The 25,379-nt window shown below is 40.8% G+C and overlaps 1 protein-coding gene across 1 annotated transcript in view; it reads left to right on the plus strand.

The window, feature by feature from the left end:
• STAT4 (signal transducer and activator of transcription 4) overlaps positions 1-25,379 on the plus strand; it is a 68,032-nt gene that overhangs the window by 27,599 nt on the left and 15,054 nt on the right. The window contains exons 4-14 of the mRNA XM_032763341.1: positions 8,255-8,353; positions 10,083-10,175; positions 12,837-12,915; positions 14,314-14,399; positions 15,382-15,533; positions 17,102-17,260; positions 18,081-18,173; positions 19,394-19,453; positions 20,841-20,858; positions 20,945-21,038; positions 22,175-22,219. Of these exons, the coding sequence (XP_032619232.1) occupies positions 8,255-8,353; positions 10,083-10,175; positions 12,837-12,915; positions 14,314-14,399; positions 15,382-15,533; positions 17,102-17,260; positions 18,081-18,173; positions 19,394-19,453; positions 20,841-20,858; positions 20,945-21,038; positions 22,175-22,219 (978 nt within the window). The remainder of the gene's footprint in view (positions 1-8,254; positions 8,354-10,082; positions 10,176-12,836; positions 12,916-14,313; positions 14,400-15,381; positions 15,534-17,101; positions 17,261-18,080; positions 18,174-19,393; positions 19,454-20,840; positions 20,859-20,944; positions 21,039-22,174; positions 22,220-25,379) is intronic.

Raw genomic sequence — 25,379 nt, forward strand, 5'->3', positions numbered from 1 at the left:
ACATCTTCTGAGCCATCCAGTAGGCCCTCTAAGAAAGCCTGGGAAGACCAGAGTTGACATCCCTGATACTTCTACTTTAAAAAAAAAAAAAGCAGGGAAAAATCCACCAAACCTAAAAACATTTTTGTAAAGAATCAAAAAGGACACAAGCCCAATTAAAAAAATAAAAAGAGTCCTTTGCAGGTGAGTGACTCTCTCAAGATCACACGCCAGGTCAGTGTACATCAAAAGTAGAATCCAGCAGTCCTAACTTCCAGTTCCCTGCTTTAGTCACTATCCACACAGTCATTCAGATTCTCAGCTGGTGCATACCAGAATCACTTGCATTGAAGTATATCCACTATTAGTGACATGCAGAGCATGTACCTGTGGTCTGTGTAAAGCTGGGGGTAGCTTGTAAAAATCTGATCAGATCTTAGTACAGTTTGAAGTGCTGGCTGTTCCTCTTTGTTTGCAGCTGCTATATCACCTGAAGCAAAGCTAAGAATTAAATATTTACATTAATTTACCATATAAGCAATTGGTATAGTTGCTATAGGACTGTTATGAGATCATGATTTGTAGATGAAGTGTGTGAAAGAGAGGTGGCCCACGTGATCACAGATGAGAGAGGAGGTGTCCACAAGAGGGTCTGTCAATTAAGTTGTGGTCCATACTATTAAAAAAAAAAGGTTGAGAACTCTCTGGTCTAGATGACTTGTTTCATGTTAAGCAATAAAACAGGATTGTCAACTCTAGCATAAAAATCACAAACTATACTGACTCCTGTTGTGAAGCACTTTGAGATTTGCTGATGAAAAGCACTACATAAGAGGTAGATACTGTAGTATTGTTATAGCAAATCTTGATGTTTTTTTAAAGTTTTCCATGATCTTATAATTGCTGGCATCAAACTCATGAATTTTCCCATATTCAAAATGGACACCATCTCATTACTTTCAATGGAGATGAAGCAAGCTGTTCTCAGTTAAGATGGCCTAAGTTTCCCTGCAGTGTTTGTATCCTGAAGTGAGGCTGCCTCTAGTAAAGATGGCTGCCTTTTTCTCACCATTTTCAGTCCAACTGAAGCTTGCCTGGGACCATGGCTGAGTGAGCTCTGTGATTAGGGGTCTGGGCAGGAAACTATAAGAAGGTAAGAGACCATAGGGAGCAAGAGAGGAACTGAAGAGGTACAAGAGAGCGGGGGGGCGGGGGGGCAGTGCAGGAGAATGCTGGATTAACCCCGGGAAAAACTACATATTTGCACATAGAAAGGAGTTTCTAGGCACCAAATAATAATTGCAGCCTAAAACTAGTGAAATATGCAGTCCCTCATTTAGCCTGCACAAATGCCTTTCTACACCTGCGCATGCAAGATTTTGTATATATTAATATTGGACATACTTCTACATGCTGCTTGAAAACTTGACCAAAAATATTTATCCCAAAAGGTTATTGCGAATTAACTGTTTTAGCAGTAATCAGTTTATCTTTTTCTTCATGATCCATTAAGATATTTGTATCTTGTCAGTTGTCTTATATGAAGTGCAGAATCTATATGCTCTGTGGGAAACGTATGGGGTTTTTTTCCTTAGTTAATGTCATCAGCATTCAGAGAATATTTTCACCTGTTCAGAATGAAAGCATTTTCCACTAACTGTTTGCTTCATTTAACAGTGTCCTGGTAGTTACTGAGAAAAAAAAACCTGTCCAAATATTAAATAGTTATATTTTGTAGATCACTATGTAAATGTTTTATTTTAGGAAAGGAAATATTTTTATATTTAGGAAATGAAAGGAGCAGGAAAATATTTTTGACAGAGGAAATTGTAGTAAATTTAAAAGAAAAACAAAACTTTCAGATGAAAAGTTCACCCCAGCGCTCTTCTCTGTTGGCCTTCCCTTAGACTATGTTAGGTATTAATAAGCCCATCAACGCTTACAAGAAAAACCCAGAGGCTTGAAATCAAGTTATGGGAAATAACTAAAGGAAGCAAAGATTTCCAACTGTCTTGGTTTAGAACTTATTCACAGTAGAAAACTGCTGTAAGAGTAAAGTGTTTTACTTGATGGTTTTTTATATACATAAACAAATACTATACTGCCTAATTGTGGAATCTGTACTCTCCTTTGCTGGCTGGCAGAATGGCATGGTACATTATATCACATTCTAGGATTGGATTCCCTGAGTTCAGGCTCTTTTCTGAATTTTTCCATCTTCTTCTGCCGCCAACATCTTTTTTTGACGCTCCAGTTTGGGGAGATCATTTTCTGCTTCTCACTCAATGGCCAAATTCATGCTTAGCCAAATTCTGTCTTCAACTACATTGGTTAACTAAGGGCAAAATTGAACCAGGATGGAATTTTTTGTGGAGATTTTAAACTGATATTGAAGAAAACGGGTGGTGATCTGCATACTTTTTTCAACAGCAAATACAATAATCATTGAGAATTGTATAAAACAAGTTGGAACATTAAGTGTTAAGTCTTTAAATATGTTATTCTGTATAGAAGAGACAAGGTGGGTGATGTAATATAGTTTGTAAACGAGCTTCAATCTTGTTATTTTTAAGACACTGTCTGCATTCTGTTCACCCACTGGTGTTGATGCCAAAGCAGCTCCCAGTGTAGCAACACCATGTTTGGTTCTGCTGCTGAGCGATGGCAAAGTGGGACACCAGAGACTTTCTACTCCCAGGAAGCCATGGAGCTGGGCTCCATGCCAGCTCCCCGTAGTCGAGAACAATGTTGTTTAGGGTGTGTAGCAAAAGGGGGCTGGGCTTACTCTACCCCTGTATCCACAAACATCTATGTAGTACGTCCAAGCAATCACAGCCTCTGCCTCACACAGGCTGCAGAGGTGACCTGCACTCCTGTGGTGAGCGAGGGGTGAGAGAATTCTCTCCCCACTACCAGTCAGTGTGTAGTTTATTACACACAAAATTTTATTTACTTGAGCTTTGTGGAGCTGAGACGGAAGGGAGTTAATTCCCCCTTAATCACTTTGGTCTCAAACAGCTCAGTCATTAATTCTTTTTCATTGTGAAAAAAGAGAGAAAGAGAGAAGAAAAAAACGTGTGTGTACAACTGGTATCTGTAGAAATGCTGGGAAAGTCCCTGTTACCTGGTGATCGTATGGCGGGGGATTTTAAATCATCCCACTAACAAGAGTTTCTTTTGAAACGCCTTTTCTATGTAAATACATTTCCTGACTCCAACACAGAATTTCATTTTTTGTTGACTTTGTTAAACAGCTTTTGTTTGAATCCTGTCTCTTTCACTTGGCAATGACAAAAAACTACAGAGTCTGAGGGATTTCGTTTTTGCCCTCTTTTGGTTCTTTGGGATGGCCGTTTCTCAGCCATCTTGATGCTGAAACTCTAACCTCAGTTTATCCCCATGCCCCCAGTCTAAACCTTAAAATGGGCTCAAAGGCCCCAGCCTAAACTGAAAGAGAGGTCTCTGAGATGAGTCTGTCACTGAATGTTATGATCCCCTTCTGCAATCCATGTGGGCAGACCCTTATATCCTTTATGGGCACAAGGGTCTGCCCATGACAGTCTGATTGCAAGATCAGGTCTATGGTGTATTAAACACACTGCTTAAACCCTAAGATTTTGTTACAGGCTAGTGGGATTCTGTTGCTGGGCAGTGCTTCACCCAGACTACCCGCTCCTCAGGCTGTCCACCTGCAGATTGCCTGTGGAGGCACCAGGACACAGCCAAGACTCCTTCCAGCCAGCCATCTCCAGGACAGAACTCTCAAATGTAGGAGATGGGACAGTAAAGAATATCAGCAAACAAAAACTATAAGAATTAGAAAGAACTAGCTAAACATCAGGGCTCGTTCCTCAGGTTGTATAAATTAACCATTGATTTCAATGGAAGTTATGCTATTTTATACCAGTTGAGGATTTGGACAACCCTTACTCTTGTCCCTTTCCTCATGAAGCACCACTCTAGTCAAACAGGATGAGGCTTCAATCCTCTGCAGGAATATCCTCAGCTCCCAGCCCTGATCACATGTGATGTCCCCCATTCCGCTCACCTCCTTTCATGTATGTTGAAGGTGGGAGCAAAGTTTCAATTGGAATTTACTGAGGGCTAGATTGACAAGCTGCCGGTACAGGGGAGTAAGAAGCCTCCTTTTACCACTGCATGGGCTACACCCTTGTGTCCACATGAGCAGTGATAAGCAAGCACTGTGCACCTGTTCACTCTCCTTCAGTCCTACAGAGCCAATGGGTGGGAAGTGGGCAGAGAACTGAGAAATGTGCAGAAGTTTGGCTCTGCTCTTGTAACACACTGGCCAGCACAGCTGAGCTAGTGCAAGAAAGAGTTTGTATAGATCAGTAAATAACCAACAACTACCTTCTCCACCCACCTTCCCCTTATCTTCACCCCACAGCAAGGAGGAGGTCAGGAGGGAATTGTGCTTTAGAGGGGTGTCTGAGGTGCAGTGATTCCTAGAATAGTGCTGGTTATCTGCCACCATCTTGCTCAGGGCTGTGCCTAAAATCACAATCTAGCCTTTGCTCTTTACTCCCCAAAGCAAATGACTGCTGTAGTAGAACCTCCTTTCTTTTTAGGTTATGTACATAGTGAACTGGAGTCCACAGTGATATTAAAGTCTTCACTGCTGAATGTAAGCACAACTCCTTGAACTTGTCACAGTCTTTTCAGCACACTTCAAAGGGACATTAGGACATATAGCACATGTGGCAGCTGTGGGAAGTTTATTTTACCCCGTATAGCAGGTACCTTACTTAGCATTCAGCTGGTTAACTCTGAAGCTTTGTTTCAACACTAAGGGCTGATCTACCCTGCTGCTTAAGTTGATGCAACTTACGACACTCAGGGGTGTGAAAAAAAGACACCCGCCCCCCGAGCGATGTAAGTTACATCAACCTAAGCCCTGTCCACACTGGCGCTATGTCAGTGGGAGAGGCTCTCCTGCTGACACAGCTTCCGCCTCTCACAGAGGTAGAGTTATTAAGCTGATGGGAGAGCGCTCTCCAGTTGGCATAGTGCATCTTCACCAGATGTGCTACAGCGGTGCAGCTGCGCTGATGTAGCGCTTAAGTGTAGACTTGCCCGGTGATGAAAGCCAAAGCTTCTCTGGGAAGGATAGGTAATCTTTCACTCCCCATTCAACTGACTACAAAAGTCCTGTGCCTTTTACATCAGTGCAATTTCTGTTTTGAAGCACAACAATGTTTAACAACAACCAGCCAGTCCCAGTGATTAAAATGATTTGTATTCCTCTTGAAGGTCCATCTTTCTCTCATACTCCGCTGCCTTGCAACTGCAGACAGCGTATGCAATGAAAAACACCCTCCAGCTATCCATGCCTCAACCAAAACCACCATGGGATTTTTTCTACATTTTTTGTTTTTTTGCATGTAGTGCTACTGCTAAGAATTCAACTGTGCAATCACACTGATGTGAAAAGATATGAGTCTATGCACTTTTCCATCACACATCCTCACCCTGTTGACAGACAATGGAACAACTGGTTTAAGAAATAAAGAGATGTTTTAAGAATTGTGAAGCTGATTGTGCCAGGCAAAGAAAAAGCAAGAATAAGAAAAATACTTAATAGAAACAAAGCCAGAGGAGAGTGAAAACTAAATTAGAAAGATGGAGAAGGGGAAACACTGCGAGAGAGACTCAGTATTTGATTCTGGAATAGTGTGAGAAATTGTACTGTACAAATTATAATAAAAATATGAAAAAACAGTAACATAAACAAATATTACAGAAAAAGAGGCAAAAGCACAAAAGAATATCACTGTGAAAGGCCCTGCTTCAGGGAAGGGGTACAGGCTTCCTAGTTTGCCAAAGACAGCACAAACTTTGTTAATATTTGTTCCCCTTTGGCCTGATTCTGATCTCACAATAGTTCTAAACTAGTATAACTCCATCAAAGATACTGATTCTGCCCCTGGTTTACATTAGTGTAAATGAGAGGAAGATTGGGCTCCTTGTTCTTGGGATGAAAACTGCTTCTTCCATGTGTTACTGGAATGAAAATTGTTTGAGGCTAAAATGAGAACAGATTTAAGTCTATTGATATATACTGGGGAAGTCTTTTCTGCGTACATAGTTACTATGCTGATATGTGGTATACAGTTTTCTTGCTCAAATGCACGCTACATGCTGGATTGAAAATGGAAAACCTGATTTAAAAAAATACATCAAAAATATGCTGACAAGAAAACCATCTCAAACCAGATACGTTTTCATTTGAAGGTCAAATTGTTCCATTGCCACATATAACTCATGGTTATAATTTAATAATCTTTATAGTAATATATTCACAATAATGGCACAAAATCATTCTGCATTGCAGCATAAATCTACATGCAGTAATACATTTTATCGGATTATTGTTATCAATTTAATCACGATTTGTTTTTAAAGAGGCCTTAAATCCACATTGTTTTTAAATCCACTACTACTCTAGAAGCCGCCGTATTATCTAGACATACAAATAAGTTACATAAGATGCCTTTTGATTTAGACTGTAATCTTTGTCCTCCCACCCTGTTTGTTCCTACCTCCTCATTCAACTTACTTGTGTGACTGATCTGTTGTAAGACTGTAAGCTCTTGGGAGCAGGGACTGTGTCATGCGCTGTGTGTTTGTATAGCACTTAGTGCAGCGGGACTCTGATCACAGAATCATAGAATTAAAAGGTTGGAGGGGACCTCATGAGGTCATCTAGTCCAACCCCCTGCTAAAGGCAGCACCACTTTCCCTAAATAATCCCAGCCAGAGTGCAGTCTAGCCGGACCTTAAATATCTCTAAAGATGGAGATTCTACCACCTCCCTAGGTAACCCATTCCAATACTTCACCACTTTCCTAGTCAGAAAGTTTTTTCTAATATCCAGCCTCGACTTCCGCAACTGCAACTTCAAACCATTGCTCCTTGTTCTGTCCTCCGTCACCACTGAGAACAGCCTAGCTCCCTCCTCCTTGGAGCATCCCTTCAAGTAGTTGAAGGTTGCTATCAAATCCCCCCTTAGTCTTCTCTTCTGCAGGCTAAATAAGCCCAGTTCCTTCAGTCTCTCTTCATAAGTCATGTGCTCCAGTCCTCTAATCATTTTTGTTGCCCTCCGCTGGACTCTCTCCAATTGTTCCACGTCCTTTTTGTAGTGTGGCGCCCAAAACTGGACACAATATTCCAGATGCGGCCTCACCAGTGCCGAATAGAGGGGAATAATCACATCCCTCGATCTGCTGGCAACACTCCTACTAATACAGCCCAGTATGCTATTAGCCTTTTTGGCTACAAGAGCACACTGTAGGCTCATGTTCAACTTTCCATCTACCGTAACCCCAAGATCCTTTTCTTCAGCACTGCTACTTAGCCAAACAGTCCCCAGCCTGTAGCAGTGCATGGGGTTTTTCTGTCCTAAGTGCAGGACTTTGCACTTGTCCTTGTTGAACTTCATGAGGTTTCTTGTGGCCCACTTCTCCAATTTGTCTAAGTCTCCCTGAATCCTATCCCTGCCCTCCAGCGTGTCCACCACTCCCCCCAACTTGGTGTCATCTGCAAATTTACTTAATGTGCAAGCTATCCCATCATCAAGATCATTAATGAAGACATTGAATAGAACGGGCCCTAAGACAGACCCCTGGGGCACACCACTTGTTACTAGTTGCCAACTAGAGAATGTGCCATTGATACCTACCCGCTGAGCCCGTTGATTCAGCCTGTTTCTATCCACTTCACAGACCATTCCTCCAACCCATACTTCCTTAGTTTGCTGATGAGAATGCTGATAGGGGCCTTTAGGTGCATCTGGGATGTGAATAAATAATAAATACCATATAAATGTATGCAGTACTTGTCTTCAAAGAAGTCATGCATTTGCATCAAGTCGGCCTAGTCGACACTACAAATATTCTCAAAAAAACTCCAACCATTGTTAACACCTTGTCAGCATTAGCATCATTGGGAGCCCCAGCGCGCATGGCTCACTGGGTACCAGCATTGTGTCATCTAATCCAGCTCAGAACAAGTCTAAATGACACGGTGCTGAAAATGGTGTCACTACCAGGCAGGCTATCTACATAATGGCTCCCGTTGTGGTTAACACTGGCTTATAGCTGAATCAGTGTTAGCAATGGTGGGAAATATTAGCAAAATCTCTTAAACCTATACAAGGCCAGTCAGTAGACAATGAAATAAAGATTTTTATTATTTACATTGGGAAGACCCTAGATTTCTTTTAATTTTAACATTTACAATTTGTTTATGTTTGCAGGGAAAATACCATGGTAATCCTATGCACATAACAGTTATTATTTCAAACTGCTTAAGAGAAGAGAGAAGGATATTGGCTGCAGCCAGCATGCCTGTACAGGTAACATATTACATTTTATTAATCTGCTTTGGCCATGCTGATCCCTGGTACTGAGAACCAAATTCTGTCCTCTTATGATGAAACCAACAGGAAAAGTGAGGGCAAGATCTGGCCCTCTGTCTCCAAATCGCGTAAACAGCATGTGCGCATTTGTGTTTGCAGAATCAGGACCTTACACATTAATTTACGTAACTTCAGTATGTTACTGTTAATCTTAAACTACAGGAATGCCTTGTGAGAGATGGCATTATTTCTGAACACAGGCGCCGACTTACCAAAGTGCCAGGGTGTGCTTGACCCCCCGACTCTGCCCCCTCTCCACCCCTTTCCCCAAAGCCCCACCCCTAACCTGCCTTTTCCGACTCCACCTCTTCCCGCCCACATGCCACCCCTAGCCGTGAATGCGCCACATCCTCCCTTCTCCGCCCTCCACCCCAGCCTCCTGCATACCGCGAAACAGCTGTTCGCAGCGGGCAGGAGGCGCTGATCCACAGGGCCTGCCAGTGATTGGGAGGTGCTTGGGTGCAGGGGTAGGGGGGAGCTGATGGGGGTGTTGCCAGTGGGTACTCAGCACCCACCATTTTTTCCCCCGTGAGTGTCCCAGCTCCGGAGCACCCACGGAGTCGGCACCTATGTTTCTGAAGCATGGAGCAGTTTTTAAACTTGTGTTGTATAAGACAAGTTTCATTGTTAAGTTTTAGCTTGTATTTATTATGCAATACTTGTTATGCTAATTATTATAGACTTTAAGGGCAGAAGGGACCATTGTGATCATCTAGTCTGGCCTCCTGCACATTGCAGGCCACAGAACTTTATTCACATCTGAAATAGACCCCTAACCTCTGGCTGAGTTATTGAAGTCCTCAGATCATGGTTTAAAGACTTCAAGTTACAGAGAAATCACCATTTATACTAGTTTAAACCTGTAAGTGACCCGTGCCCAATGCTGCAGAGGAAAGTGAAAACCCCCCAGGTCTCAGCCAATCTGACCCAGAGGAAATTCCTTTCCAACCCCAAATATGATGATCAGTTAAGACCCTGAACATGTGGGCAAGACCCACCAGGCAAACATCTGGGAAAGAATTCTCTGTAGTAACTCAGAGCCTTCCCCATCTAATGTCCTGTCTCCAGCCCTTTGGGATTTTTGCTACTGGCAGTTGCTGATGGGCCACATGCCATCGTAGACAGTTCCATTATACCATCCCCTCCATAAACTTATTAAAAGAAGTTAATATATTTTTTAAAACCACACAAGAAAATCCCAAACTGTACAATATACATTTTATGAAAACTGTTATATTGATGGAAAAATTTAGACAGATTCATTTAAGTTCTGTTAATAAGTTAATAACTTGTGCATAGAATGTATGTGCTTACTGGGGTATTAAAATATTTTTTCAGCAATATAAACAATCTTCCTACAATATATTTTTATTTTGGATTTTCTTGTTTGTTAAACATATATTAAATTTTAAAATGTTTTTAACACTACCTGTATCCATTCGGATCTCAAGATCCAGTGGGTGTTGTTTATCAGTCTGTGGAACTACAGTGATTTACTGTAGAACAGTCTGTGGAACTACAGCTGAAGATCTAGCCCTGAATTCCATCTTCTGTGCTAGATGTTGTAGTGGAGTTATTGGTATGGAATGTTCTATGTAAGGTGAAATAGCATTGCTGTTTAAGACATCATAGACGGTCTACACACTACATATTTAATTTGTTCTAGGGACCACTGGAAAAACAATTGCAGAATTCCGTAGTTTCAGAAAGACAAAGAAATGTGGAGCACAAAGTGTCTGCCATTAAGAACAGTGCCCAGGTATGTTGTATCTGTTATAGTCTGGGACAGCGTGTCAGGTTCTAGGACTCCACACAGAGTTACAGATTTATTACAGCAGATTCAGTCATGCAGCCTGTTCAAATGGAGCCCAGTACTTCATCCCAGAAGTATCTCTCTATAGTAGAGGCAACTAAGGACAGAGAAAGAGAGGTCTTCCAGGGATAATACTAGAAAAAACTTACCGCAAGAAGAAGTGTGACTTGAGATTTCGTTTTGTTGTTCTTTATATAACAAAGGAAAAAAACAGAAAAGGGGAGAGTTTGGGTATCAAACCCAGGAATGGGGCACTGGATCAGCACTTATATATTTAGGGTCTAGATAGCGTCACAGAGGAGAAGCAGCTGGAGGCGGAGGCCCAGCAGCCTGCCCTTAATGTTGGTGAGCATTGATCCTCTTCTGCAAACTGCTGCATAGAATCTGTTGCTGGGGCTTTTTGTGGGGAGGATGAATTTCACTGAAAAGGAAAGGATAAATAATAATGGTTAGGAGCTACATGTTTTTTGATAATGTATGTTTGAATTGTGCATGAAAAACAGCCAACTGTGCATGCAACTGCACACCTTGTATTTGCATTTCCAAAGTTTAGTCCCCAAAATAGAAAAAAAACAAACAATAACAGATGTGACTGTCACACATCTAGATTTGGAGATTTTTATAGTCCTCTAAACATTTACCAAGGTTGCCAGGTGTCCAGTTTTCAACCAGAAAGTCTGGACACCAAAAGTCTGATTACTGTAAGCGAGCAGGAATGGAAGGGTTGGAAGGGGGGGAGATGCCAGATCATCAACTCACACCAGCCCCTGCACAGCCGGGGCCACCTCCTACTTGCATCTCATGGGTGGGCAGGCAGCAGGCTCTGCGTTGGGTTGCAGCTTCCATTCCAGCCCCGGAGCAGAGGGAGCCCAGCTGCGAGGGGGAACCTTAGGGCAAAGCCTGTTCATGAATCATTTTTTATGATAGGATTACTTGGAGAAGTCTTTCCAAACCCTTTTAAATATTAAAGCATGAAAGTGAACCTCTGAAAAAGGCCAAAGCAGTACAGTGGAGTCACATCATATGCGCGTTTAATTTACACAAATTCAGCTGTGCTCCCAATGAGCTGATTTTTACTGGCACTCTGCAGCCAGCCAGAATCCTGGCCGCTGGCCCCACTCAGACAGCTGCCTGCCTGGGTGAACGGAACCCCAGACCGGCAGCGGGCTGAGCAGAACCGGCAGCCGGGATCCCGCTAGCAGGAGCCGGCAGCTGGAACCCCAGACCGGCAGTGGGCTGAGCCGGTCTGGGGTTCTGTCCACCAGCCCCACTCAGCCTGCTGCTGGTCTGGGGGTTTGACTATATGCAATTTTCATCTTACATGCTGGCTTTAGAACCTAACCCCAGCGTAAGATGTGACAGTCCTGTAATTCAGTTTCACTGCTTTGCACAAAGTTCATGTCTTTATCTAAAAATTAAGTCTGTGGCTACAGACCTGCAGAACCTAGGTCATTCTATCTGGCCAGAACTTTTTCTGGAAGTCTCCGCTCCTAAATATTCTTGTAGGCTCTGATCCAACTCCCAGGGCAGTCAATGCAAAGTCTTCAGTTGACTTAAATGGTGTGGGATCAGGAGTTCACGTGTCACAGAAGAGGGTCTTTTGCACAAAGTATGACTCAGCTTGTTTCACCTCAGAACAGTGGAGAATGACTTTAAATCAGCAAATAGGCCAAAGAATTATAAAAACAAATGAAAAATTGGAGCTCTGAGTTAAAAATGGGAAATTATCCTGCTGTGGCAATACTCTGCAAGCAAGTGTTTTGGTGTGCACACCAAGATGGTAGAAGTGTTTTGTTTGGTTTTTTATTTTTTATTTTTTTTTAAATTTGTTCTTGGGCTTTACTTTTAAAGATAAATTCTTTTCTTGGATATCCACATTAAAAATCCCTATGCTATACTTTAGGTAGCTGTGTATTCAAATCCACAAACATAATTTAATTAATAATTTTCATAGTTTGTGTGAGTAATCGACTAGTCTTCAAAGAATGACAATTTACAGTACCAAACTACTATGTTTTAAAAAGTGCGTGGGGGAGGGGCATCCTTGGTATGTTTAAGTGTCAAATGGCAATTACTCTAATACTTTACATAAATGTATTTTAGTTAAGTTTATGTTATTGATAAGCAGTCTCAACTAATTTTAGTCATTTCTACTTTCAAACAAATAAGGATTTGAATTATTATTTGGTGACTAGTTTAGGTGAAAATAAATGATGTGGCCAGATACATACAGTGTCTCGTTCTGCAGGCAAAACCTGAATCAATGTAGTTTTGCCACAGCAGAGTTCATGATTGGGCTGATTGTAACAATAAAAATATCAGTGTATGAAAGAGGCTGATATGTGACTTTACTGGGATGCAATGAAAGGAACCCTTCTCTCCTTATGTAATATTATGGTCTGCAGCTCCACACAAAATTACCATTTTTTTGGTGAGATTAGTGAGTAGGAGATGAACAGTCCTATCAAGTCTTTAACAGGGAAGGGAAATATTGAAAGACATCAACTTCAATCTAGGTAAAAATAAAATAATGTAAATTAGAAACTGTCAGATATGGTGAACCCTCAAGTGCTATACTGAATCTTTTTTTTTTAAATTTATAAAAAGATGACGGAACAAGATATTAAATACTTAGAAGATTTGCAAGAGGAGTTTGACTTCAGGTATAAAACAATACAGAGCCTAGGTAAGCTTTTTCATAATTATTTTAAGATTCTTTGAGAAAATGTTGATTATAAGGCTAGATTCCAGTCTCATGTGTTTTGTGTATTATCTTCCAAGCATACAGAAGCTGATATTTTGAGATATATGCATAATATGTATGCAAAACTGCTATCTGTGCCATAATGCACAGTTCTGGGGTTAAAATAGTAATAATATCCTCAGTGTCCAGATGCAGTTATTTTCTGTAAATGAGCTATGAAGCAGTGTGATCAAGTCTTGGGAATTATGGTCTTCATAGTTTAGAGGATATTTTTTTCAAAGAATTTTTTCATGTTAACCCTTTTCATGGCCCTTCCTCTTACAGAGTGGAATGTATAGGATCCCGTGCTTTCCCCCATAGTGGAGTTTTCTAAAACCAATTCATTAGCCACTAACTTGGCCTTCCAGTTTTTTTGACCAGAGCCGTGATAATCATCTGGTGAGCATTCCAAATGCAAGCTTGAGCAGCCTGCAGTGCTTCTGGGATCTGCAACTTGTCACATTGCAACAACTTCTTCATGACCCTCCTTCAGAAATGAAACTGCTATGTCTGCACTGAGACCTTAAGGGCACCTTCCTTTGAACATGTAGAGAAATCTGGGCCCCTAGGTATCCCAAGTTCTTCAACATGCCAATCATATGAGACAGATTTAATGTGTCAGAGCACAAATTTCAATGGAAGGCATATGCCGGGGCCTAGTGTAAACATAGATGGCATTAAGTTCTTCTTCGAAAGTAGTTGGAGGTGTAGAGAAAGTGAAGGGTATAGAGCTGCAGAGGAAAAGGGAGTGGGTCACGCTAGGAAGTCGTGAAGCCAGTAGACAACCAGTAGCAGGAAAGATCAGGTCAAGGCAAACACCTAGTGACCTGTACTCACAACTTCCAAATTTCTCATGGTTAGGCGCACCATAAAATTCCCCATCCCTAATGCCAAACCTTCTTGCACCTGTCCCCCACCTGCAAATATTTCCTTAACTGGACACATGGTTCACACTAAAGATTCCAAAGAACTTTACTAGAATTACTGACAGCATCATGCACAATTTTATAATGGCTCATCACAATTCAGTATTTGAATCCTATCCAAACCAGAATTATCTAATGAAATAAGAGTATACACAGACATAAGAATCTAATAACATTATTCATTTCTTCCCTATACTCCTCCTGTTCCACGCAAGAAAAAAAATCAAAATACCCAACTCCTATAATAATTCATATTAGAGTCATAGAGTAATAAACTTTAATTACAAACATTAGTAGATTTCTTTACTAGCTACCAGAATATAATTGGTTTAGGGCTTCGCACCCCCTATCCCCATTATAAACACATATGCTTATACTGAGGTTATCAGATTATTTTTTTCTCTTCCTCCTGCAGAACAGGGTGACAAAAACAGCGTCCTGATGAAACAGGAAATGGTGATATTGCAGGAAATGCTCAATACCTTAGACTACAAAAGAAAGGTTGGTAACATGTTTTGTCATTTGTGGTTCATTTTCTTTCTCCCCCTACTCCCACACTGAATAATCACATATAAGGAGGCATTTGCACAAATTCTCCGATCAAAAAGAGCAGGTAAACATAATTTTGTGTTACAAATACCAGGGAGATGATGGGGGGCGGGGGGATTACTAGCAATTAAATAACTGGCAGTTCTAAAGAGTATGATTAAGGGCATGATCCTATTAGTTGGCAGGTGAGGATTAACCATCACCTCACAGGAAGTGTTCTGGATTCATCCCCTTTGTTTGCAAGTTACTGCATTTAAAGGCAGGAAAAACAAAACACTCCAGATCAATGTAATCCCATAACCACAAAACCAGACACCACACTATTGAGTGCAGTTGAATGCCAACTGATGATGGGGAAAGCACTCCTTCTATGTCTATTTTTTTTTGCTGTTCACCTTGGAATAGCTTAAAAACTTCCATATAATTTCCACATAGACTTTTCATCATTAAAGAAAAGTCTATGTGGGGATACAATCGAAGATCACAGAAAGGAGCTTGTGACCTTAACGATGCTTCTACATGGCAAGCTCCTGGAGGTGTTATGCCATAATAAATTCACTAAAAAAAAAAAATTATCTGTAAAAAGAATTCATTAATATTCAGGACTATTTTTAGTACAATGGATGGAGAATCCAGTCACCTGAACCCAAGCAGTAGCGATATAAGTATGGTCACTTTCTCAGAAATAAAAATTAATCCATAAGCATTAGAACATTATATATTTAAAGCCTTAAGTAATTTGAATATGGTGTTTCAAAGAGAAACGCTTAAAAACAAGGTGAATCCAAAACACTTTATTGCACATTAACGTATTGCACATTTTTCCTTACTCTAAGAAATTAAAATATATGGCCAGCATTATAATTGGCTTCATTTGTAAGCTTTATTGGTGTTCCCTGTGATCAGTTGGTGACACTTTTCCTATTCCTTTCAGGAAGTCCTTAGTAAAATGGCACAAGTAATAAATGAAAGTGATGTCTTGATGAACAACATGCTTCTTGAAGAGCTTCTAGACTGGAAGAGGCGCCAGCAAATTGCCTGCATTGGAGGTCCTCTAAATAGTGGACTTGATCAGCTCCAGAACTGGTAAACTTACATTTACTTTTAAGTTTCCAGTGAAAACCACAGGAAGTCTGCTGCTTCACAGTAGCCCAACACATGTAAAAAGATACAGCAGCAGCTCTGATGGGACCCTATATGAATTAATGGTTTGCTGCTGATATGGTAGCAGTTAAGGAAATAAGTAACTGAAATGCGATGGGCTTTGATAGGTATAAATGTCCTATTAGAATGAATACAAAACAACAAGCTATACACAGAGACTCATCACTTGCAGATTGTCAAACAAAACAACAGCGACAAGCCTCCCATATATCACATATACTTCCTCAAAGGAGTTTTGCTAAAAAGAAATAAATAGCTTGATTAAAACCACACATAAATGTACAGATCTAGTCAAAAACCCACAGAGAAACAACGCTGTCATTTCATGGCATCTGACTTCTCTGTGCGTATTAGAGTGGCACGCTGAGCTCACTAAACTCGTCACTTGAGGACAGTGGGAGTTTTATCAGGGGAAGAAATAGGTAAAGACTTCATGCTTTGACTCATTCAATGCAACACTTCACCAGATTTGAAACAACAGGTCATTGTAACAAGTAGGAGTTAAAGGGGAGATCATAGCCTGTATTTGAAAATACCACAAGGCTCAAAAGGAGGTTGTCATATCTAGATTCAAAGTTCAAATTGGAACATAAACATAATTAAATTTGACAATTATAATGGAGCCAGAGAACATTCTTGTTCCATTCAGAGCCTTCCCAACACTTTTTTTTATGTCCGTGAAGCTTTCCCCCCTCCTCTCCCCCCCCACTGGAAGAGGTATAGTGAAGGTCAGCAAGGAAAAAGGGAAAGAATGGTAGAGGGGGAAAACAACCAAAAACAAAACCATTTTTTTGAAAAAGTTTTAGTTTTTCCATCAGAAAACTGACAGCAAAATGAAAATTTATTTTTTTTATGAAAAGCTTCTTTTGTTTTGTTACCAAAATATTTTTTCAATAAAATTTTTTTCAACCAGCTCTACCTGATCTTTTTGTATGGACCTATGTGAATTTGTGACAAAGGTATAACAGGACAAATCTTGAAGTCCTGGCTCAGTTTTTATCCACTCTTCACACTGTTATGGGAAGGGAGACTTTTTTCAGAGTCCCATATGGGATTTTAGCCACATAAATCTCATTAAAGTAAACTATTAGCCAAGTGTGCTTGGGTTGGATTTTCACAGTCATCTCCTCACTTCTCTGGGATAGAAATGTTCTTCTCTTAAAGAGCATGTTTTGCAAAAATACTACTGAGCTGTGGCATTATTGTCTTGTAGTAGTGGTTGCATATATATTTCTCTTTAGCAAGTCACAGGCAGCTTCAAGTCAGTGTCAATGAGGTCTTTTGGGAAAGGACTCATTTCTGAAGTGATATAGGAACAATTTGGCCAGTGGTTCACATGTATTCATTTAACTGGCTGAGGTTAGCTTGTCTAAGGCTACTAAATGACAATCAATTCTAATATTATGATTTTTCTGACAAGAACATCAGTAACTTATGTTCTAATAAGCAATTTATATGAGAGAATGTAACAATCATTTGTTCTGCAATAGTTTTACTCTGCTGGCAGAGAGTCTTTTTCAAATAAGAAGGCAACTGGAAAAATTGGATGAGCTGTTGACTAAACTGACTTATGACGGAGATCCTATTCTACTGCAAAGGCCTCACCTGTTGGAAAGAGTCAACTTCTTGCTCTACAACCTTTTCCGAAGGTACATCAGCTGCTATACATTTTGTGTGTTATTTAAGATGCAGGAATCTAACACAATTTATCATTGAAAAGAAAAAAACGTGACCATATCTGCAATGATTTTAGAGCTTGTTATTTAAAGATAATGAGCACCTACAACACTAATAGACATTGGTAGGAGCCTGGGGATAGGAGTTTCATGAATCAGGCCCTTAAAGTTTTGTGGTCAAGTTCTGCCTTTGGATAAACATGCATAACTCCTGTTGATTTCAACAGGAATCATCCATGTGCCTCTGTGAACAAGGCCTTGTGTGGGACTAGGGGAGGCCAAATTTTTCCATGCCTCTCCTCCCGCCCCATGAGTGCCACACTCAGGCATCCCTTTTAGTTTCTTCCTTTTAAGTAAACCATATTTTGTTACTGTTCCAGCCCTGGTGTTTTGCCTATGCCGTGGATGTACCACATGTGACTGCACTGTTAGCACATACCTAGGACTGGCCCTGTCTGAGAGCAAAATTTGGCCATTTATCTTTAAAATATGACAGAAATGTGAAATAATTGTTGTATTTCATGTTTTAGACATTTTATTGGAACCAGTTTTGTAGCATGTTTTCCTGCTTCATTTGTGGTGGTGACTCTTTCCTATATCATTTAGTGGAATATGATATCGGTGTGTTATGATGTGTTCTATTATATTCAACTGCTTCATTTTTTATGGGACTGAGATGTATACCTGCCACTCCAATATGCATAGAAAAGTCACCCTCCATGATCTGAAAGCCTTTTGACTAGTTCTGTACATTTATGCATGCTTTTAATCAAGCTATTTCTTTTCCAACTAGTTCATTTGTGATTGAAAGGCAGCCCTGCATGCCCACCCATCCCCAGAGGCCAATGGTACTTAAAACCTTAATACAGTTCACTGTCAAACTAAGGTAAGTAAAGGAAGACTAGCATTAATTCCTTTATTTCCATATTACTTTATATCCTGGGAGAGCCAACATTTAACACATTGGGCCAAATCCTGATGACTACACTCAAGCAGAGATCCTATTGCCTTCAATGAGAATTTTCTTGAGTAAGGACATACATACACTGCGGTCCAAAGTCTGCCACCTACAACTATACATGGAGTAAGATACTGCTCAATGTAAATGAAAGTGGCAGCTTCTCACTGTGAGTAAAGACTTCAGATGTTTGCCTGGTCACATTTTTAAAAAATAACTCCTTTATTGGATTATTGCTTTAATGACATTGCAAACAAAATAAGGCAGAAAAACAAAGTGAATAATATATCTCATCACACAGGCCAACTCTGCAGTAGTTTCAAGGCTACTCTTGCACACAAGCAAGGTAAATTACTGCATTTTTGAAGGCTTGTGTCTTCAGCAGCTCAGAGCCTGAATTTACTCCCCACTGGCTCTTTGCCTGCTCTGAAAATAGAATTGGGTGGTGGAACTCGCAGCTGAATCCCATCCATGAGCAGTAAGAACAGAAGGAACAGGAGCATTCTTGTGTGGGGATGAGGGTACAAGAACCCCCATGCTTACTATCGTCTTGATGTCTCTCACAACACAGCTGCAGGTCTTATGCATTCACACTTTGTCTGTGCCGTCCTAACTTTTGTCACATGCCAGCACTTACGATGAAGACGGAGGCACTTGCCACATTATTTCCCTCATTCCCTCAACTTGAGCTTGGGACCCTGCAAATCATGATGCAGCTCTGGGTACTTGGTCTGGTTTTCTTTAAAATGGGATTTTAGAGACCTTTGGCCTGGGCTACACTACCGGGGGGTTCGAGCTAAGATACGCAACTATAGCGTAGCTGAAGTCGAAGTATCTTAGTTCGACTTACCTGGCCGTCCTCATGGCAGTGAGTCGGCTGCCACGGCGCCCCCCATCAACTGCGCTTACTCCTCCTACCGAGATGGAGTACAGGCATCGATTCGCAGATTGATTTATCACGTCCAGATGAGACACGATAAATCGATCCCTGATACATCGAACACTACCCACCGATCCGGCGGCTAGTATAGATGTATCCTTTGACTAGGGAACAACCAGCTTTTATTCTATAATGACAAATAATTTTACTATATAAAAGGGACAAGTCCTAGTTCTGATAGTGTAAAACTGAACATTTTATTTCCCAGGCTGCTAATTAAATTGCCAGAGCTGAACTACCAGATCAGAGTGAAAGCAACTATTGACAAGTAAGTGACCACATTATACAGCTAGGGCTCACAATCTTTGTTGCTGCTTTAGGTGATTTTAAAGTTGTTGTGTTTTTAAAATACAAGACCTATTTGAATGTTAAGGAGGTCTATTAGAGTCAGTAACTGCAGAAAGATTTTCTTATGTTTAAAAAAAGCTTAATTTTTACTTGATTTTTTAAAATTCGAGGCAGCAATTCCAATGAAGATTTGTAACAGAAGCAGTGTGAAACACTGGTTTTGGCTGGCAGCAGCAGCATATTCATGCAAACCGTTTTTCAGCTTTGAGTCCTGTGGGATTGTGCCCCTTGAATTCTGCATTTACACCAATCAAAAAAGTTAAAGGGAACGTGTAGCAGTGCGATGACTCACCAGCGTGGCGCCTCCTACTGGATTTCCAGGGAATTAGCTCTTTTCCAGCTCCGGCATGCCCTCTGCCGGCTGATGTCTCGCCTGCCGCTGGCCCCCATGTCCTTCCCAGACCCTGATGCCCTTTGCCCAGGGGTTCTGCCCACCACAGTACCTCCCTGCTCTGGGTCTCCCCTCCCAAGGGAACCCCCAACCGTCTAAACCCACCTTGCCTCAGTGGCTACTGCCAGTCATGATCTAGCCCACCCTCCCTGCAGCCAACTGCAGTCTATAAACCAGTCATCATCAGCAAGGGGGTTAGGACTTGCTGCCTATCTCTGGGCTGCCCCTCTGCAGCCCCAGTACCCTGCTGTAGGCCCTTAACAAGACTTGCACCCTGGGATTTTACTAGGCTGGAGCTCCCCAGATCCCTCTGCCCTTCCCTAGTACCGCTCCACCCTAGGTACCCTGCTCAGCTACCAGACAGCCAGGTCCTTCTCTCTTAGGAGCTGGAGGGAGTGTTCTTTGAGCTCCTGCCTCACAGCCCTTTTATAGGGCCAGCTGTGACCTGATTTGGTTAGTGCTCCTTCTTCCCAGGTGTCTGTGCAGCAGGACATCTCAGAGTGCATTGCTCTACATGCTGATGCTGTGTGCATGTCCTCCAGTCATTCTGTGCCCTGCTGTATAGTTGCCTATATTTTCCCAGAATACATAGTTGCCTGTACACTTCCCAGAATACGTAGTTAGGCAGAGTGGTAGCATATGGTTCTGATGGCAGAAAAAAGGCTGTGGGGGCACAAAGTGAATCATATTACTTATAACTAGCCACATGTCTGACTGATTATTACAGAACAAAAGTCACAGCTGGATTTGTAATATGGATGAACCTGAAGAGGCCAAGGCATAATTTAATCTGCTCTTTTTAAAAAGGCGCTATTTAATTTGAATGCATACTATATGTATTATATATATGTATATATACATGCACACACACACTGGGTTACAGGATATATTTTCTCTTTTTTTTTTTTTTTTTAAGGAATGTGTCAACTGTAAGGTAAGGCTATAAAAGTTTGAGACTTCTTGACTTATCCCACATTATTTTATCTGCCATTGTGTACATTGTTGTAATGTGTTTTCTAGTAATCGCAGATTTGTTCTATGTGGCACTCATGTCAAAGCTATGAATATGGATGAATCTGCAAATGGAAGTCTGTCTGTAGAATTTAGACATTTGGTAAGTTTGCCAGGTACTGTTCTTGTCATGTGACATTGGTAAAGCAATCACAGAATTTATTTTTTTTTAACCTGAACAAGAATAACTTTATCATTCTTACAGCTGTCTGTCTCTCTTGCTGCTTCACTGTAGAGCTTCTACCTAGAACCTTTCACAGCCCCATTATGCCTGCTTTTTGCTGGGGTTGTAAAGAAACAGCACACATAGCCTCATAGTACTTGCTTTTACTCTCTTTATCAGGTATGTGCTATACAGTGCTCACTGTTAATACTCTGCACAAGATTAGGTACCATGTACTTTCTGCTCTACAAACCAATCTCCCTCCCATCCCCTCTGTGTCCAAGTGGCTCTAGATTTTTAATCTGACTTCATATGATTTGTAACTTTTGTGTTTCCATATTTGCTACTGATAATTATTTTGGATATTTTCTCGAATGAACAAATGAGCTGACCAAGTAGTCAAACATTAAATAAAGGAAAAAGGGTGTTTGAAATATTTTTAATGAAAATCTTCCCATCAAAAATGGAGTTTTGTCAAAATCAACATTAATTCTGGGTCTCTTGTGTCCCCATTCTCCTGATTGGTCCTGCTGCCTGACTGGACTACATCTCCAATAATATGTTGTGGTCTCTTTCTGTGGCTTAACCACTGGGGGGCATCACAGAAGTCCTGCAAGAATGGAGTCTGCAATTAGAATGCAAGGCTTCATTTTTTGCATTCTTGTTTAGTTTTTTTTTTAATTATGAATTTACCTTTATTGAAATATTAGGAGTTAATTGTGTATTTAAAAAACTTTTCTTTAAAATAATCACTCACTAAATAGATTTATCAAGAAACACCACCAGAGCCTTAACTATAGGTATTCAGTGTAAATGGTGTACTTATCACAAGATTACCTAGTGCCATTAATTTATGGCAAGGCAAATTTTGATTCTACCAGCCATTTAGTGTCACGGGACAATTAATTACTATTTTGAGATCCCTGAAGAAATCATATGTTAGTTTCTGAAGGATGCACAGCACAAATAGACTATCACTATGCAACCGTAGTAGTAAAACCACTGTAGTGAATACTGCTGCTAAATATTTCTGTCTATAAACTTCCTGAATATAGATCTTAATTTCCATTTTACAGCAACCCAAAGAAATGAAATCAAGTGCTGGAAGCAAAGGAAATGAGGTATAAGTTTTGGAATATGTTTTTTTATGACTTTCAAATAAAAAGTATTTTAGAATGGATTTCTGCTGATCTCATTTGTAGGCATGTTAGCTTTTGAAATAAACACAGTCATGATAAACTGAACAGTAGACAGTTGTAATACAATAAAAATACATAAGAAGTTTTCAGAAATATGCTTTAGAAGTTTGAATTAAAAAGCCTCAATTTTATGCAACCAAAACAGTTGGATTAGACAGCAGGATATATGTATCCAAATGCATGTGTTTCTTCTTAAGAAGTATTCTTTTAAATTGGGCCCAACATTTAACATTTTGTAAAAATAAAGTTTTATGAAATCCAGAACAAGAGAGATGTTTCCACAGACTTTTTAAAAAAAATCCAGTAAGAACAGTCCATTAAATAAGTAAACTAAGGGCCAAATTCAGAACTGGAATAAGGGTGTAATTGTATTTAAGTCAATCAAGTTGTGCTTTCAGTCAGCTTTGAATTTGGTCCTGCTTTGGTAATATTTATCAGAAGCTGGTCTTAGTGCGCCCCCTTGTGGTTAGGTTATAATATAAAACTTCAGATTTACGGAATAACTAACACACTGTGGCCTATCCATGCTCTCTGACATTTGGGAAACTTATGTACAGTAAAAGTGAACAGATGTAATGTGAACAGATGTTGTGATTGACTGTATTCTAGAAGAGTCTAAAAGTATGCTTCCCCCATATACCCCAAAGAAAAATGTACATGACCTCAAAATTTACATGACCTCTAAAAAACACACACTTTTAAATAGATACCATTAATATTGGTGTAGGGGCATCAGTATGAATTAGTATTTCAAGTAAGTTTGCTATTGATCCTCAGGTTTTTTGTTTAATATTGGATTGAAACAAAAATTAGAAACCTACACCAGTGCTGGTGCTGTGACCACACTCGCACTCCAGAGTGCTGCTGCGGGAGCACTCCCGCGGCAGCGCTGTACAGCTGGAAGTGTAGCCATACCCTCAGGGTCTGATTCTCTGTTGCTGTGCACCTTGTGAAGTGAATTTGCACTAGGGTAAATGAGTGCAAAGTGGGTGTAAAATGCTACTGCCCTGCCCTCCCTTTGTGCACCTCTTGTTAAGTTTGGATTTAGTAACAGATGCTGTGTGCTTATCTTAGTTGTTGATGAGTCTTTCCTATTAAATCCAAAATCATCCAAGGCTAAATGCTCCCCTCCCTTTATGCAGCTCAGTGGGAAGCAAAAGAACACTGATGGCATGAAGAAGAGTTGAGGCCTGTGCAGATGGGACGGGTAGTGAAAGAGGATATTCCTCCAAGAGATCACATCCTCCCCCTGAGAATTTCTCAGTGCCAGGTGTCCACTCAAAATTAGTATCAGAAACCCCAAGTGTTCAAAATGTGTGCATCAGGCCCCCAAAGAATGTTATGAGATTATTTAAAGTCTCATGATTTTTAAATAATTAGTCTTTGGGGGTTTTTATTTGCCATCTAGTTTGTTAGCTTTCTAGATTTTACATTTTCCAAATTCTCTCTGTGTCCAGGAAGGGTAGCAACATTTGTTTAAAGAAAACCCACAAAAAGTAAAGGGAGATTCTCACATAACCACAGGTCTCCAGGAAATGGGACTTTAAGTTAAAAAAATAAGACAAGATTCACGATAAAATTGTGAGCGTTGGCACCAGTGTGAGGGATATGGGCTGGATGGAAGAGAGGCGCTGGGAAAAGGCTGTACTTTTTGTACCATTCTTTTTGGTAAACGGGATCATATCCAGAATGCAGTTACAGCATTTCTGAGCAGCTGCATATCCTCTGATCATCCTTCTCCACCATCAGAGGGAGTCACAGCCATCCTGCCAGCATGTGGGGGAAGCCAGTGGCAGCAAGAGCCTTTTGTGTTGGGGGAGGACAAGAAACAGCACAGAGACAGAGTGATTCTATGTGAAGATCCTTGTGATTTAGCCATGCTGTTACATCTGTTCTTACTCCTGTGTGTGGCTTACCTGGCCGTGCCACAAATTTGCTAGCTTTCTCTCTATTGCTGCTGGCCCCCACTTTCTGAGGTGATAGTACAAGCCTGTTGGTGGCTCCTTCTTGTCCTCAAATCTTTTCTGCAGGCAAAAGGAGACTATTACTTTCAGTAGGATTATTGGAGCTATATAGCTAGTTTGGAGTGTTTAAGTAAAACTGCTGGTGGATCCCTGCATGCAGTGACAGATGCCAAACTTCTACCAACTTCTGCCTTTTTATAAGCACAGAACTTGCTCTCCAAGTATGTCTGTGGTTACGGTTTTCAGATCTGCACTTCAAAACACATATGGTCAGTGTTCTAGTCCTGTACGGGGAATTAGAGTTAATCATTTTTTAGTTAACAGATGGAGACAATTGTCAATGTTCCATGCTGCAACTGCAATTGCAAAAAATATACTGAGGCTCTAGAAAGGAATTCAGAAATGAGGTAGCACAAGTATCCTGCTTGGTTGTTCTAGCTGTGTTATTTGTGCCACACTGCTGCTGGTCCCAAGTTCTGAAAAAAATGAGAAGGCAAAGGAGTGTAGTAGCTAGAATAGGGAAATAAGATCTCTCCTGAGAGAGGTCAGGTCAGGGCCTCCCAGAGGATTCAGGGGGCCTGGTGCAAAGCAATTTCAGGGGCCCTTTCCATAAAAAAAAGTTGCAATACTATAGTCTCATGGGGACCCCCTGTGGGGCCTGGGGCAGATTGTCCCACTTGCCCCGCCCCCCTGGGTCAGGTGCTTTTGAAAATCCCACTAGGCAACTATCTGCATTTTTAGGTGCCTGAATACCTTAAAAATCTGGCCCAGGGCAGAGACAGTTTAATTCTATGCTTGGTTAGTTCTTCTGTTCCAGGTAATTGTCCATGAAAGGCTATTGATTGGAAGGTTCTGCAGCTTTGGTTTATGCCACGTGGGGGGAGAGGGGAAGCAACTTTTTATTCAAAGCTTAACTTAGAAGGTGAACTGCAAAGCCAGTGAAACTGTGCCTTTCATGGCTTTGGATGATGCATAAAGTTGACATCATGCATTTGGGTTTTCGTCTCACTTTTGGTTGTAAAAAACTGGTTTTTCCCCACTGAACATTATACTAGGAATGGCTGGACTTGATAGTTTCAGGAGGGGAACTCTGACCTGATAGGAGGTGGAAACCTGAT

Source organism: Chelonoidis abingdonii, chromosome 10 (genome assembly GCF_003597395.2).
Source record: "Chelonoidis abingdonii isolate Lonesome George chromosome 10, CheloAbing_2.0, whole genome shotgun sequence".
NCBI lineage: Eukaryota > Metazoa > Chordata > Testudines > Testudinidae > Chelonoidis > Chelonoidis abingdonii.